General features: G+C 41.0%; 1 protein-coding gene and 1 long non-coding RNA gene across 5 annotated transcripts in view; both read right to left on the bottom strand.

The window, feature by feature from the left end:
• Window positions 1–11,054, bottom strand: part of LOC116692137 (uncharacterized) — a 25,435-nt gene extending 14,381 nt beyond the window's left edge. Inside the window, exons 1-9 of one of the 4 annotated variants that reach the window (XM_032520176.1) lie at window positions 10,621–11,054; window positions 7,699–7,841; window positions 7,381–7,526; window positions 6,458–6,614; window positions 3,233–4,764; window positions 2,714–2,863; window positions 1,603–1,701; window positions 465–708; window positions 277–339 (exon numbers count right to left, since the gene is read on the bottom strand). In XM_032520176.1, coding sequence (XP_032376067.1) covers window positions 277–339; window positions 465–708; window positions 1,603–1,701; window positions 2,714–2,863; window positions 3,233–4,764; window positions 6,458–6,614; window positions 7,381–7,526; window positions 7,699–7,825 — 2,518 coding nt within the window. In that variant the 5' untranslated portion in view covers window positions 7,826–7,841; window positions 10,621–11,054. Of the gene's footprint in view, window positions 1–276; window positions 340–464; window positions 709–1,602; window positions 1,702–2,713; window positions 2,864–3,232; window positions 4,765–6,457; window positions 6,615–7,380; window positions 7,527–7,698; window positions 7,842–9,535; window positions 9,712–10,620 lie in introns of those variants that run through there. The other 3 variants (XM_032520178.1, XM_032520177.1, XM_032520179.1) reach the window with 3 other exon arrangements.
• Window positions 2,066–2,433, bottom strand: LOC116692182 (uncharacterized). Its single transcript, XR_004332648.1, has 2 exons — window positions 2,383–2,433; window positions 2,066–2,208 (listed from the first exon to the last, which is right to left on the bottom strand). It is a non-coding gene; the product is annotated as an uncharacterized LOC116692182 (long non-coding RNA).
• Window positions 11,055–16,486: the final 5,432 nt, after the last annotated feature.

Genomic DNA, 16,486 nt, shown 5'->3' with positions numbered 1-16,486 from the left:
GCCTGGCTAACACCTACATACAGAGCATTACAATAATCAAGGCGTGTTGTAATAAATGCATGTATAACCCTCTCAAAGTCTGTGAAGGATAAAAAGGCCTTAAGTAAGGTAAGAAGCCTCAGTTGAAAGAAACTTGCTTTCACAACAGAATTGATCTGCTTCTCCATTTTAAAAATCACAATCCATTTTTACACCCAGGTTTGTAACAACAAAACTTTTTATCACAAATTGTCTCATTCTTTTTCTAGATTATTAACGATATTTCACATTTCTTACTTTTTGATTTGATTAGACTGTTGATCACGCAATTTTTGGAATCTTCGGTGACATCAACCACATCTGATGAAAATAGAAAACAGTCATGTTGGTTATTATTATCCAAAAGATTTGGAATTACTGTTAGATTGACTTCATTAGTTAATTAGAAACATAGTGCCCTCACAGTGCACAGCTGGCTGTCTTACCGGAAGAATTGTCTGTGTAGTCGGAGTCCTCCATAGAGCTGCAGCGTTTGGAAGGACTGGGTTTGGCTTCAACATCATCATCATCATCATCATCATCATCATCCTCTGATAAAATCCCTTCTTTCTTCACTATTTTCTTATCGCCACCATAGTCTGCCTGGACAGGTGTCTTTATGTGGGGTATTCCTGGCCAACCTGTTTTGGAGGTTTCCTTACTGGTACAAACAACCTTGATGATCACACACTAAAGACAGACAGACAGACACCAAAAACAGCAATAAACCTTTCATCAATCTTATTATCTTGAAGAAAAAAATACACTATGAACATATGTTTCATGTTGGAAATATACAGACCTGGGGTCTCATTTATAAAACTGTGCGTAGAATCCTTACAAAACCTGTCCATATGTAAGGGAGTTAAAAATGCACTTAATTAATTCTAATGTTTAATTTAATCTTAATCATGCCCCTCTATTGTCCCTCCTAAGTTGCCTTAACTTCTGTGTCCTCCTCACATTACGGTCTCATGGTGCTGAGGTGGGTCTCGTGTAAAATGCTGCTGCGCTATTTTATTTTATTCTTTGGAAACTGTGTTGTGACCCTCCAAGCCTCAAAGCTTAGCACCATATTAACTAAGCTGTTAAGTGTCATATTTTGGTTTAGAATAGTTGTAACGATGCTTTGTTAACTCTTTGTCTTTTGGCACTGTTTCTGTGCAATGTAAAAAGCAACGTCTAGGAGCAGAGGTCCAGAGAAATAAGGAAAAGTAGAGCAGAAGCCAATTAATATTGTCTTCTGCAGAGTAAATAAATATTGGAAAATTGTCAGCTGGAGTCATCTGTCTTCACAAACTAATTAAATGTTACACGTACGCCCCAAAAAATGGCCTATGCCAAAAAAGAAATTCAGATTTATAAAACTGTGTACGCACATCTGTTCGCAATGTTCCCTTTATAAATCACAGATTATATAATAGTGTGTGTATGTGAATCAGCCTCTTATCACCTTATCTCTATGCTAATGGTAACCATGTTTAGTGGTCTAGTCGTGAATTTAGATTCTTTCTGAATACAGCACGATTGTATTGGTACATAAACCAGTCAATTTCCTTAACAGGTTTTGCTTTTAGCACTCACCTTAGCAAACACCTGTGTCCTGTGAAGAGAGCTGGGTAGAGCCAGGATGTCAAGGAAAAGTCTATGCAAGGCAGAGTGGGGCCTAATGGCAGACAGCATCTGAATAGACAACATGAGCAACTCTTGTAATGACATTTGATAGCTACTGAACGATCACTTTATCTATACTACTTAAAGTGTGCATATTCTGCTTTTTGGCTTTTCCCCTTTCCTTTATTGTGTAATATATATTTTTGTGCATGTTTTAGGTTTACAAAGTGAAAATGCCCCCAACGGACATACCATCTCCAACAGAAAACACTGTTCACAAACTGCTCCAAACAGCTCTACTGTAGTCCAGCCTTTACTTCAGAGACAGACGTTATAATACTAGCCTAGCTGCTAGCATGGCACGCCCTCATACTCTGCTCCTGACTGGCTAGTAGTCCTTACCTAGGTACTGAAAGGGCACGTCCTCATACTCTGCTTCTGACTGGCTAGTAGTCCTTACCTGGGTACTGCCAGGGCACGCCCTCCTACTCTGCTTCATACTGGCTAGTAGTCCTTACCTGGGTACTGCCAGGGCACGTCCTCATACTCTGCTTCTGACTGGCTAGTAGTCCTTACCTAGGTACTGTCAGGGCACGCCCTCATACTTTGCTTCTGACTGGCTAGTAGTCCTTCCCTACGTATTGTCAGGGCACGTCCTCATACTCTGCTTCTGACTGGCTAGTAGTCCTTACCTGGGTACTGTCAGGGCACGTCCTCAAACTCTGCTTCTGACTGGCTAGTAGTCCTTACCTAGGTACTGCACATTCGCGACTTCCAACAAAGATGGAACAGAAGTGAGATGTCTCACACAGCAGTTAAAACAGAGAGCTCAACACAAAATTGAATAGTAACCTATTCTGATATAACCTTGAAATACAATTATGAATGTGAAACTGAGCATAAGAAGAGCACTTTAAGATTAAGAACAGTAAAACAGAAAAATAAAAATAGATTAGGTGGGAACATTTCTAATAAGGTAATAGCACAGAAAAAATTGTTTTTCTTGTTCATGAGCTACTGCACGACATCTACTCATTCCGTATCCGCTGGGCAATCTTGATCCATTGTGTTGTCAGTTTACCTTTGCCCAGCAATGACGCTGTTCCTGCTTTACTGTTTTTATGAAATTGGAGTAGTCGCGGTCCAGGGGGTGTCTTCCTAAAGCCCCAGCGGAAAACAGACCCAGCTGTACAGACATCTCGGACAGCGCTTGGCTGGACAATTTGGGACACTGAGGAGAAAACACAGATATCATAAGAATGAATATCCAGATTAGATTAGGTCAAGCATAGAGACATCCCAGGGGTACATGTTTTACATTTCAATTTTGTTTTTACCAAATGCAGATTCAATGATTAAGCTACGTTTGTTTCTGATTCAAGATCAATCTTTTGAATGATAGGATATTGGTAACCTTTATCTCAAGATAGATATTTTAAGAGGTTCTGTTTTAAAGCTAGTGAAGATATTGGTATAATATGAAACTAGACAATCAAAGGACTTAATGTCCAAATAGCGCTTTTCCCCTAATTTAATCAATAGTAAATCAAATTGGAAAATAAATTTGGATTTTGCTCTTTACAGAAATAAATCTTCTTACATTGATATTGTCAGAATGCTTCAGCACTTGGTGGATATTCCTCAGTGTCACATCTCCAAGATGCTCAGGCAGACTCTCTGCTAAACTCTGCAGCGTTGCTTTATAGAAAGTCGCTGCATCCTGCAGGAAGTCCAACCTCTCCTGTTCCCCCAGATCCACGACAGCGGTGGCCCACATGAATTCTCTGGCAGGAGCACCCACGTGCACCTCTGCTACGGGGAGCATCTCCGTCGTATTTTGAAGGAGATGCAGATCTCGCTTTCTGAGAAAGCGCTTGGCGATGGAGGGTCGGAAAAGACTCGTTGCGTAGGAGTGAACCAGCATAGAGGCCAGCTGGAGCTCCACAGGCACGAGCGCTGTGCCACCCTGCTGATACTCTTGAAAAGCTCGGAGGGGATCCAAAATGGAGGCGAGAAACATGAATCGCAGTTTGACCTTAGCATCCATCAGCCGGCTTCTGATCTGGTCAACATCCTCTGCTTTCTTTAGTGACTTGTAATAATCCACTAAAAACCTCCAGCTGCTTGCCATCTTTTGCACAGCATGGATGATAAACAAACACTGTGCAGATATAGGATGGGATGGGTTATAAGACTCTGCATCAGCAAATAGCTCTTTAAGACCCCTAAGGACCTGGGGGCAGGTGTAGTAGTGATAGTGGATGTCTCTAACCAGGTCAACCACGCAATCAAAGGACGCCAAAAGTCCGGCCTGGCATGCTCTTCGTGCCATCCCAGGGAGACCGCAAAGTGATACTAACCTAGAGTTGAAAGCCTGAAAGCGAGAAACAAACACCTGGCTCACCCCCGGGTGTGCAGCGTTACAGTAAAATGCAACAATGTTGGACAAAGGAAAGCCCCGTTTCTTCAGCGTCTCAATCAGACGCTGTGCGTCTGTATCTGCAGCGTGTGTGTCTGTGACAGCGTCAGCGTCCGCTGGGGTTTGTGGATCAACAGGGTCAACACTCATCTGCAGAGTGAGCAGCGGCTTCACCACACTGACCCCTGACTTCTGGTCCATGTAGCCAACCAGGACAACACTCGTGTTCTGTCCTCCACCCAGCTCTACGCCCACATACAGGTAGAGGCAGTACGGCGTGTGGGAGCAGGCCTTACTGATGTTTATATTGTGTGTTGGACTCAAGAAGGCAGACCCTAAAGGGCCAGAAATCTGAGTCTCTTTACTTGTATTGGAGTGTGTGCCCACATTGTTATTACAGTATCTTCTGATAAACTGTAACAAAGTAGAACTGGTCCCTTCATTTCCTTTTTCCACTGCTGCTGCTTCTTCTTGCTTCACCTTCTCCGCTGCCTTTTCTTTCACGGTTGTCTCCATTTTCTCTGTTTCCTGCTCCACCTTCCCACCTGTCACTTCCATTACATCGTCATCATCATCTGATATCACCATTATCATTTCTTTGTTTGTATTCAAACTCTCCGGAACTTTTTCTTTTCTTGGTTCTTCCACGGCTTTGCCCTCTACCTTCACAATTATCTCCAGTTTCTGAGGAGGGGTCTGGGAGGAATGCCCATCTATAATGGGAGTAGAAATACATTAATAGTGCTTTTCACGCATGCCGCATGTAAATCTGTTAAAGTAAACACAAACCTTTTGTCCTCTGTTACATCAATGTTCATTTTGGCTTTCATGAGACATTACACGACTGTCACAAAAAGAGCAACAATGGTTGCACAATAATTAGCACCTGGTGCACAAAAGGCAGTGTTTTATATATTTTTTTAATGTCTATGTATTATTTTGACATGAGTCTCCTCAACAGCTTATGATTGTCTCATCCACTGTTTCACAATTTATGAAACAGATTCCACTTTTTGTGCACCAGTTAATAATAATAAGCGATGTGTTAATAACACCACTCTTAATAGGATAAACAAACTGCATTTCATATCTCGTATGTGCGTATTTAAACATGTGCCGATAGAGCCATGTGTTGATGCGATGTTCAAAGTGCTGGTTAGGATTAAGGTCTGACTTCGTTGGATTGTTGTTGTGACCTTTACATAAAAAAAGTGTGAGGAAGACAATGAAGAATCCCACCATAAACAAACAATAATTTAACAAAGTCTTACTACAATGTAAGTGTTACGATACTAACTGTTATTTTTTTTAGGGCTGTAAAAAATACGCAATAATAACGAGTTAACGCAAATTCCTTTTTACGCCACACATTGTCTGACAACAACACACACACACAACACAACACACACACACACACCACACACACACACACACACACCACACACAACACACACACACACACACACACACACACACACACACCACAACACACCACCCACACACACACACCCACACACCACCACACACACACACACACACACACCCTCTTTATGAGACCAATTCGGAGTGGACGTCACTGACGCTGCACATGCATTGTGATGGCAGAAAAACAACCAAAATAATGATGACTATACCGTTATCACAGTACATGAATGGTTTTTCACACAGGACCTTCTTGTAACACAGCCATGGCTAGTTAGCTTGGTTATTCCACCACGTTTTAATGCTACGTTGGTTTAAGAAAATGAGCCAAACAGCCGACTGATGAACAGCGGCAGTGCCGGCTCCAGAGATGGAAAAGCTAGCCAACTAGCCAGCCCTAACGTTAGCTAATTTAGCTTTAGAAGAGCTGCCCTGAGCTCTCATTCCTGCAAAGTAGTCTGTCAGCGGAAGTGAGACTGCAGTGTGAGCTGGGTAGGGACCGGGTCGCTCCATATGTTTATATTTTCCAACCGTCAGCCAGGCCACTGTCAGCCCAGCGACCGGGCTGATGCTGGGGAGATTTAACAGCGCCCCTAACCCATGTTCTCCTCCATCCGCTGGGAGATGAGAGTACAGTACAAACAGCCTAAATTAATTATTTTCAGTCCGTGTTTGTGTTAGCCTACTATTTTCTTTTTGTTCTTGTGAAGCGTCCTTGGGTTTTGGGAAAGGCGCTATATAAACAACTTACATCGCCCCTGCAGTCCTTCGAGAGAGACTTGCGCCAGGGCCCTGTTCATAACTGCTTGCAGTACTAGCTATTACGTTGATTGCTACAACAAAATCTTCCTGAAGTCTTGGCTTGTGACAGCTGCAAAAGATCCCGTTTACGTATTTTAATTGATTGACAGTACTCATATCTCAATCAACCACACCTTTGCTATGTATATTTGTGTTACTAACTGATTTATCCACTGCTCCTACCTGAGTCAGCAGGAACCATACTCTGTCCACCTCTGGCCTCCAAGGCGTGGTACTCCCTGCCCTTGGCGTTGTTCTTGTCAAAGAACGCCTTAAACCAGTGCAGGAAGGTCACGGCCACATCAGATTTCCTCTCCATCAAATCCTTGACGGGGATGTGCTGGAGAGAGGGGAGAGGCCTGTTAGTCTCATACTGCGTTTATATCCTTCAGTTAATTCAATTTTATTTATGGTTTCAAATCACAACAAGAGTTATCGCAAAACACGTTACAGATAGAGTTGGTCTAGACCACGGTAGCAATTATAGTACCAATAAAGACAATAAGTTAGGTTTAAGGAGTGTTTCTATTTGCTGGTTTGAAAACAATAAATAGGCCTGTTAAACATAGACATAAATCAGAATACATTTTCAAAATGTAAATCAGTCCTGAGACTAACCAATACTGGATTTTAGAGGCTGATATTGTAAAACTGTGTGAACTGTGTGAAACTGTCTAAAAAGATATGTCAGCCAATATTCTTTTTCAAAGTGAACATAAGCAAACACTTTCAAGATATAGATCCTTTTTTTTGACCAACATGTGTGCCGAGTGCAACACTTTACAGCTGAACCAAAAACTTGGACACACCATTTCTAAACTAAAGCATTTCTATAATGTGATTTTCTTATTATTTAACATGAAGACTCATACCGATACATCTACATTGAGTAAATATCTTGCGGATGTATTATTTATAAAAGTAATTCTGTGCACATCCCACCTTCTGGCAGGTGCAGGACAAATGAAAAAACACTGCTTCAAGCTTGCATATTAAATGCAAAGGCAACGTTTCAACCCTGCTGGGTCTTCTTCAGGCAGATGGTGGATATATATATATAAAATGTTATACTTTTTCAGATTTACCCCTTTTGTTACAACACTTACTCGCAACACTCCGACTGTCCTGAATGCAGCTTGTAGTAAACTGTAGTTGTGAATAATGTCCACCATGTCGTTGCTTTGGAACCGGACCCTGGAGAGGTCCAGGGACTGCGGAAACAACCAGTCCATCAGCTGGCAATAGGCTGCACCTGGACACACACACACACACACCACACACTCAATAATAGGCAGCCAGGTGATGTGAAAAAGAGCATGAAAGCTCAGCCCACCCTCCACAGAGCCAAAGTATAAACAAAAATATTCACGATAACAGCACAGCTCAAGATGGTTTGTTGAGGTTTCATTCACACGCTGACCTACCTGTGCATACCTGCCCAATCTTGGTGAAGCCTGTCTGTAAAGTCTCATTGAGCCATGCCAGCAGCTCATAAAGGTTTGGCCGCCCAATGCCACCCACAGGTACATTCACTGCCACGTTCAGGTCCATCTCCTACAGGGATGGACTTGCAAAAACACCACGGAAACATATATTTACTTAAGAATCAGACAAACACTGATCCATTACTAAACAAATCGACAAGTCGGACTTAGAAGTCATATTTTTGGATCTTCTTCTTACAGCAATTTGGAATCCCTATGACTCAATTTTTCTGCTATTTGCAACTCCCCCATCTGTTAGTAGGGAATTTTGGATCCAGTTATTCAGCCCCTACAGCACCAGAAAGCTTAAATAAGGTGTTGTTGAAATATGGAAAAGGTCATGAGGCTTCTGGGTATTATTCTATGCTTACACAGAACCTGGGGACTTGGACTGGACTACGTGATAACCTATGTCGGATTGCAGGGACCCAGGTTTCATTCAGACCAATATTATTTGTTCTGGGAAATATTTTACATGTGATGGATAAGCACGTAAGAAGCTGGGTCCAGATCAGTTTAATGATAGCCAGACAGATTTTTTAGGATGGAGGAATTAGGGGGTGTCGTCAATCCAGGAGTGGGCTTGTGTGGCTAGGGCGGCGTTTTTTAAGATTTAAACAACTTGCCAGATTGGACATGTATAATAGACAATGGGGAAAGTATTTGAGCAGTCTGGTGGACTCATAAAAGGCTTTGTGCTGGAGAGAGGAATGTATGCTGTGTTTATGGTTCATTTATACATATGTTCTTTTGGTTTATAGATTGTCTATTTTGTTATTATTTTGTTGTATGGCTTTGAATATTGTGGTTGCTGTGTCAGCTTTTCTTTCTTTTTTGTCTAGTCACAAATCACACAACCAACAATTCTACTTCCATTTCAAAACAATATGTCAAACACCCTGCACATGCTCATTAACTGTAGGGCTTTTCCCTCTCCCGCGAAAATGCTGCTTTCAGGTTGCGTCAAAGTGCCGTTCATCTCAACTTCAACTGATGAAAAGCAACCTACTACTAGAAGAACTCGGGATTTGGCGATGTGCTTCATTTTATTTTACTCCCTTTAGTCAACCACCTAGTAATTCGAGCTGTCCACGTGTTAATAAGGACAATTAGAACTGGAATTTAAAAAGCCAATGAATTAATTTACGCTCACAGCCTTTACAATGAACAAGAAAGCAACTAACGGTAACGTTACTTCTGTCATTTGTTTGCGAACACAAGTTCAAACTGGTATGAAATAGAGCAACTGCGTTTCCAAATTAGCCTAAACAAATATATTACCTTTATTTGCAATAGAGGCAGAATACCCCCCCGGAATGGAACACAACTCTCCGTTTACCATTAACATGCATTGCGCGGAGGAGCCTCCTCTATGTTCCGTCTGCGAACAACCAGCCTACGAATGTATGTGAATGAAAGTTGCTGTGTAGTTGGATGTACTGTCAACATGTTAAAGAACCCAGAACTACGTTCTTTACTAACTGTCAAACCAAAAAAACTTAGCTTTTATGAAGACAAAAGGGACTACAGACGTGAAGCTATCAGCAGAATGAAAAGACTTGTAGGATCCTGACACTAACCTAAGGTTATGCCCAACGTTAATTTACGTGTGCAGCAGACATGTTGTTTCCAAGTCAAATATCTAAATGTCCGTTTCAGGCTAACGTTAACTATATGTCTGCAAGTTAACGCTAAGTTTAAGTATTTTGACATTATACGCGTTAGAGTGAAATGTGGATGGTTACAAGTCTTAACTTGCCAACATTAGCTTACTTACAGCTAAATTGTCCGCTCTGGTAGACAAATGGTTATAAAATAATCCTTTGACATGCTTAAATCTAATGTTTTAGCTAGCTGCCTGTATTTTGTTAGCATTACAGCTGGTAGTTGTATACTGTGGCGCCGACTGTGTTCTCTTCAGATGGGCGTGACTTTGAGAGTATGACGCCAAGCTCCCTGAATGCAACTATTTTTGTATGGATGAACGGTCTCTACTCAAATCATACTACAGCGGGAAGCGTTTTGACCAATAGAAACGATGGATTCAGGTCAGAAAATATCGGCGTCACACAGTGAGGTGAAAACAAGAAATCTGAGCTCAAATCAGCTGTTAGCAGCGAGTTCCGCAAGAGACGCCATGATGGACCGTGTTACTAGATGGAAAGCTATGGGACTGGAATGCGACGCCGGGTCCAAACAATATCACATAAAAACCAAGTTATAACAATCTTGAAGAACAAGACTATTGAATCCCTGGTAGTAATGTCACCATGAAAAAATACTGTGTAGGTTACATAAAAGTCGAATTCCCCAGTGCGGAATGCACTAAAGAATAAACTTTTCTATGGTCAACATTGAGTCAACAGGTCTACAGCGACCAAACCATGAAACTATGTTTAGTTTGTTGAATTAAATGTCTTGCCCCTTGCTCAGCTTTTTATTTAATTAGCTTTAATATATTATAATGCATATTTTACGATTTTGCTACCTAAAAATGTTTTAAATACGTTGTATTTACGGTGTTTATTCCCTGCCATTTTGATTTTATTTCACAAAGAACTCATACTTGATTTTTTTCAGAAGCTAGTTATCTTAATTTAAATCCCAACGATTAAGCTAAATTGGTTTATTTTAGGAACAGACCTTAACTAAACGTAAAGTTAGCTAGCTAGCTAGTAACGTTACGTTACAGCCGGCGCGGCTACAACGCAAGCTAACACGTAGCTAAACTAACATAACATTATGATGTGACGTTATGATGTAGTACAGTTGAGTTCACGAACTTGTCTTTTACAAACAATTGGGAGTTTTAATGTTAAATTATTTGGCAAGGATATTAAGAAAAGAAAATCGTGTACTCACCCTCTCTGCTTCGGTCCTTGTGAGTATTTAAACTAACGTTACCAGTCTCAGACTCCCCCACCCTCCACAACCCATAAACCCACCCCTCGATACTCAACTCAGCTAACATTAGGCTAGCTACCGCTCTGCCAGTTAGCTAGCTAGGTGATGGTGATAATAACGTAACTAACGTTAGAATGAATAACGTTACCAAAAAATGCAACAAAATGTTAACTTTAGTCATGCGTTTATTATTCTTTAAACGCTTTGTTAGATTTTGGTGCTAACTTTGCTACAGTTAGCAAGATTCCCTGAGTAGCTTTTGAAGCCAATTTTAGTTTGCTCAACCATACCTAGATACCACGTTGGCCGATTTTGTTCAGTGGATTATCCATCGAAGCTAACGCCATATTGGTTGGAAAAAAACAGTTCTTGGCTCATAAAGAACTTCCTTTCTAAACAAGGACAAAACAGAAATTCTAGTTAATGGTTGGGACAAATGTATTTTAACACCATCCTCTATGGTAGTTCCATTCTTCCAAACCCAACAGTAAAATATGGATGTGAAAAACACACTAAAGTAGAATTACTCTTTCATCTTCAGCACATTGCCCAAATTCTTTATTTTCTAACACAATCATGTGGACTGTGTGGCTAGGCTAACTGTTGCTAAATCACATTAGCCTACATGTAAACTTTAAATGGAGAAGACTCCTTACTCTTTAAATTGTCTCACTTATTACCTTATATTGTCCATATTTAATGCTGGTCTCTAGACTCTAGTTTTGCACTATTGGACTCATTTGCACTACCACCATGACACACACTCTGGTAGAGCACCTTACCTTACCATGCATACTGACACATTGAATCACATGGTCAGTCCCTGCCCAGGCACTGCAAACGTCTCATGCTTATACTTCCCTTAGTACATTCATGGGGATTTATTATTTAGTATCTTTTCTTTAATGTTCATACAGTATTATCTATGTGGATTTGTCATTTTATCATCCTGTTTATCATGTATGTGTATGTTGTGTGCGATGTCTTTAAGCCATGGGACCTTGAATTTCCCCTTGGGGATCACTAAAGTATCTATCTCTCTATCTACCTATCTATCTATCTATCTATCTATCTATCTATCTATCTATCTATCTATCATCCATCCATCCATCCAATGCTAAGACGACAAAGCTGCTGGCTGTGTTATCAACCAAAAGATAAATAACCAGTCTTATAAAGGGGCTAACAACTTTCCGGTTGGATGGGAGCTGCGCTTTCAGTGGTAAAACCTGGGTGGTGGTGTTTGCATCTACACTAACAACAGCTGGTGTAACAATGACAAGGTGGTCACAAGTCATTGCTCTCTGAACATCAAGTTTTTGACCATAAAATGTCGACCCTTCTATCTGCCCAGGGAATTTACCAACGTCATCATCACTTCTGTTTACATCCCCCCCAGTGCTAACTCCAAGGAGGCTTTGAGTGTGCTCTACCGCTCCATCAGTGACTTGCAAACTACACATCCAAAGGGTGTCTTCATTGTTGCTGGGGACTTTAATCAGGCCAACATGAAGACAGTTCTCCCCCATTTCTATCAGTATGTGAAGTTTGCAACCAGAGGGTCAAACACACTAGACATAGCCTACATAAACATCAAGGCAGCATTCAAGGCCGCCCCCTGCCCCCACTTTGGCTCATCAGACCATCTCTGTAATGCTAATTCCTGCATACAGGCCCCTGCTCACCAGAGAAAAACCCACTGTGAAGCAGGATCAGTGTCAGCATTACAGGACTGTTTGAGTGCACGGACTGGGACATGTTCAGTAAAGCTGCAACTGAAAACCAACACACTAATGTGGAGGAGTATGCTGAATCTGTGTCTGCATACATCCAGAAATGCATGGAGGATGTCTTTGCTACCAAGATCGTCACCACACAGGCAAACCAGAAACACTGGATGACCAATGAGGCACTGTACGTGTAACACTGAGGGTACGAAATGCAACGTTCAAGGGTGGGGACACAGAGACGCTCAGATCAGCCAGAGCCAACCTGAACCAAGCCATCAGAACAGCAAAGCGTTCCTATGGTCGGAAAATCCAGGGATTCTTCCACAACCCGACAAACAGCTGACACATATGGCAAGACATCCAGACCATCATAGACTACAAGGCTGCTCTTCTGCCCTGTGAGGACAACAAAGACTCAACACACTCAATACCTCCAGGCTGGATAAACTGATCAGGCGGGCCGGGTCTGTGGTCGGCATGAAGCTGGACTCACTGGTGACGATGGCAGAGACAAGGACACTGCACAAACTGTTGGACATTACTGAAAATGCCAGCCACCCCCTTTACCATCAGCACCCAGAGGAGCTTGTTCAGTGGAAGGCTGCTCCTTCCCAAGTGTACATACATACATACATACATACATACATACTACATCACACACTTTCTGTTTATCTTTAATATTGGTATTTATATTATTTTATTACAAGTACTTACTTTTCAATATTTATGGTCTCAGGTTAATATAATTTAAATTATGCTACCGACTCTTGCTTCTTTGCTCTAATTACACATTCAACTTAATTTTTAACGTCACTTACACCGCAATATTGTTTCTCTTATCATGGCAACCGCACTTTAAAATTCCTTTTGTTTGACGGCATTTTACTTACTCAGTCTACCATATTTTCATTGTCTATTTCTTGCCTGTATTTCTTGCCTTTTATTTCTTGCCTTGTATTTCTTTCGTGCTTACTTGTTTGTGTGTTATTGTTTTGTTTTTTGTTTTTTGCTGTTGCTGCTATGCTGCTACTGTAACGACAGAATTTCCCCGTCGTGGGATAAATAAAGTATAATCTAATCTAATAATCTAATAATCTAATACATACATACACACCTGGACTTACCTGGTCACTTTATCACTTTAACACTGGACTCAACACTGACACTTTGATAATATTTATGGTCTTTTTTGTCCTTATTCGACGAATGTTCTTATTGTTCTTATTACTATTACTGTTATTTTATTGTCTTTATACTGTCTATTTCATCTATTTTTTTCTTGCTAAAACAGCTGCTGGAATTTTCAAGTTCCTCAAGGGAGTAATCCCAAAAGGATTAATAAAGAGAAGTCTAAGTCTACCTACTTTGGTCGGTTTGAAGCACGCAACAACACTCCTGTGAGGAAATCCACACCTTACACAGATGAACAGACACTCAGACTTGAGACAGCTGATGTCCGGAGGACGTTAAGAAGACTGAACGCACAAAAATCAGTGGACATACAGGGACACTGGACAAACTCCACCTGAGCCTGGAACACCTGGAGAAGAACAACACCCACATGCGAATGCTGTTTCTGGACTTCAGCTCAGCATTCAACACAATCATCCCCCTGCACCTGGTGAGAAAACTGGCCCCCCATGGACTGAGATGGCTGCTGTATTTTTTCACAGACAGACCCCAGTCTGTGAGGGTTGGAAAAAACACCTCCAGCGTCATCTCCCTCAGCCCCTGTTCCCCCCATGGCTGCCTACTGAGCCCACTGCTCTTCACCCTGATGACCCACAATGCCGTGCCAGGTTCAGTACAAACCACATCATTAAGTATTCAGACGACACAACAGTGGTGGGTCTCATCAGGGACAATAAGGAACTACAGAGGTGAAGAGAGCACAGCAGCGTCAGATGAGAAGATGAAACCTCCCCCCTCCCATCCTCACCACTTTCTACAGAGGGACAATAGAGAACATACCGACCATCTTCATCTCTGTTGGGTCTGGGGCCTGCACCGCCTCAGACTCGGAACGTGTAGAGAGAGTGGGGAGGACAGTGGAGAAAATCATTCGGACAGCAACTCCTTCCATCCATGACACTGCTCGCAGCACGCCTGACCAGGGCTCAGTCAATCACAGAGGACCCCTCCTGCCCCAACCATGACCAGGGTTCAGTCAATCACTAAGGACCCCTCCCACCCCAACCATGACCAGGGCTCAGTCAATCACTAAGACCCCCCCCCTCCATGCCAACCATACCAGGGTTCAGTCAATCACTAAGGACCCCCTCCCCCAACCTGACCAGGGCTCATCAATCACTAGGACCCCTCCACCCCAACCATGACCAGGGCTCGTAATCACTAGACCCATCCCAACCTCCGAACCATGCACACAGGCTCAGTCAGAAAGTCTTATGCTTATACCACGTGCAATCACCTTGTAACGAGATGAAGGCAGCCTCTTTACGTGTCCCAAAGGAATATAACAGGAGTCAAATAATCAATATCAAAGTGCAAAAGAAACAGGGGGGGGGGGGAGGTGCACAGTTCCTGAGACGACTATATACAAATATAAAATGAAATAGTAAGTAACGATAATATTGGGGTATTGTATATCATGAAATAATATTACAGTTTGTGAACCTGCAGTGTTTTAACCCTTGTGTTGTCTTCCCGTTAACCATGAACTTGTCCTTCCAGGTCAAAATTGAAATTGTTTTTTTGTGCTTTTCCGATGTTTTTGCCGCTTTTTCTGATTTACTTGTCAGTTTTTCCATGCTATTGGCGCTTTTTTTAAAAACCTTCGCTGATATAAGAATAGGTTTTACACTTATTCTTGTAATTCATGGTCAACAAACCTCATTTATATCCAATTAGACATACGTTTTTAGTTAAAAGGCAGAAATTATGAATTATTTTAACTATTAGTTAAGATCAGAGGATGTTGATGTTATGTCAAAGTTTAGTCCGGATACTGTTTTGAAACCATAAAAAAAAAATTCAAATTCTATAAGATTAAATAAAACCCCCCAAAAAATTCAATGAAAATAATTATTAATTTTACCTGAAGAATGTTGTATGGACTCATCCATGTCATTTTTGGATAATTTGGTTGAAAGAAATACATATTTCTGATATAAAACACTTTGAAACGGGTCAATTTGACCCAAGGACAAAACAAGGGTTAAGAGTGTGGCTGAAATGAACAGAAATTCTCTCATGATTAAACTACTATACTGTTTTATGTGAAAGCATTATATTTTAATATTATTGTAGCTGTCAGACTGATTCCACTGATTCCACTGTTTTTATGCCTGTTTGATGTCAAATCTTTATAATACATTTGGAGATATCTCAACAGTTGCTCAGACAAGCAATTTCAAGACATTACTTTATGAAATAGCTGACTTCTGACCCACAGTGTCAGGTTCAGTTCTGGTCATTACGACTGTAACACTGTCTATACAGCACCTTTATTATTCCACTATTTAGTATTACTCATCATTCCCACCTCACTTCTCATTATATATTTTATTATTTATTCATCATTCTCATTTCCTATTTTTCAAACTGTTCATATGTTCATTACTGTTCATTACTGTCATATTGTAATATATAAACAAATCTATGTTTATCCCAGTACCTTGCACTACGCACATTTAAATAATTGTATTGACTCGTCATTGCACTCTGCCTCTATATGTTTCTGTTTAGAGTATGTAATATTAGTGTGTATATTTCTGTTTTGGTTGATATGTATGGTAAGCACATGGTGAGTAACAACGCTCCAAAGACAAATTCCTCGATGTGTCCTCATACCTTGGCTAATAAAGCTGATTCTGATTCTGATTAGTATGTAAATGTCTCATTATTCTTATTTTTAATTTATTGGGTGTAAGCTAGCCACACTAAAACTATAATAAGTGGATTCAGCTAAATGAAAATAATCCCTCTGAGAGTAAATATTCAAGAGACAAATGGAGTAACATTTCACACAGGACACGTGGAAGTGTTTTTTAGCAGCCAAGCTGCATTTTATTGAGTAAAACTTTTGTATAGGTTGCTATAGGAAGTAAACAAACATAAAAAAATACATCAGCGCT

Source organism: Etheostoma spectabile, chromosome 7, assembly GCF_008692095.1.
Source record: "Etheostoma spectabile isolate EspeVRDwgs_2016 chromosome 7, UIUC_Espe_1.0, whole genome shotgun sequence".
In the NCBI taxonomy this organism is placed as follows: Eukaryota; Metazoa; Chordata; class Actinopteri; order Perciformes; family Percidae; genus Etheostoma; species Etheostoma spectabile.
This window is presented reverse-complemented; position numbering and strand designations above follow the sequence as displayed.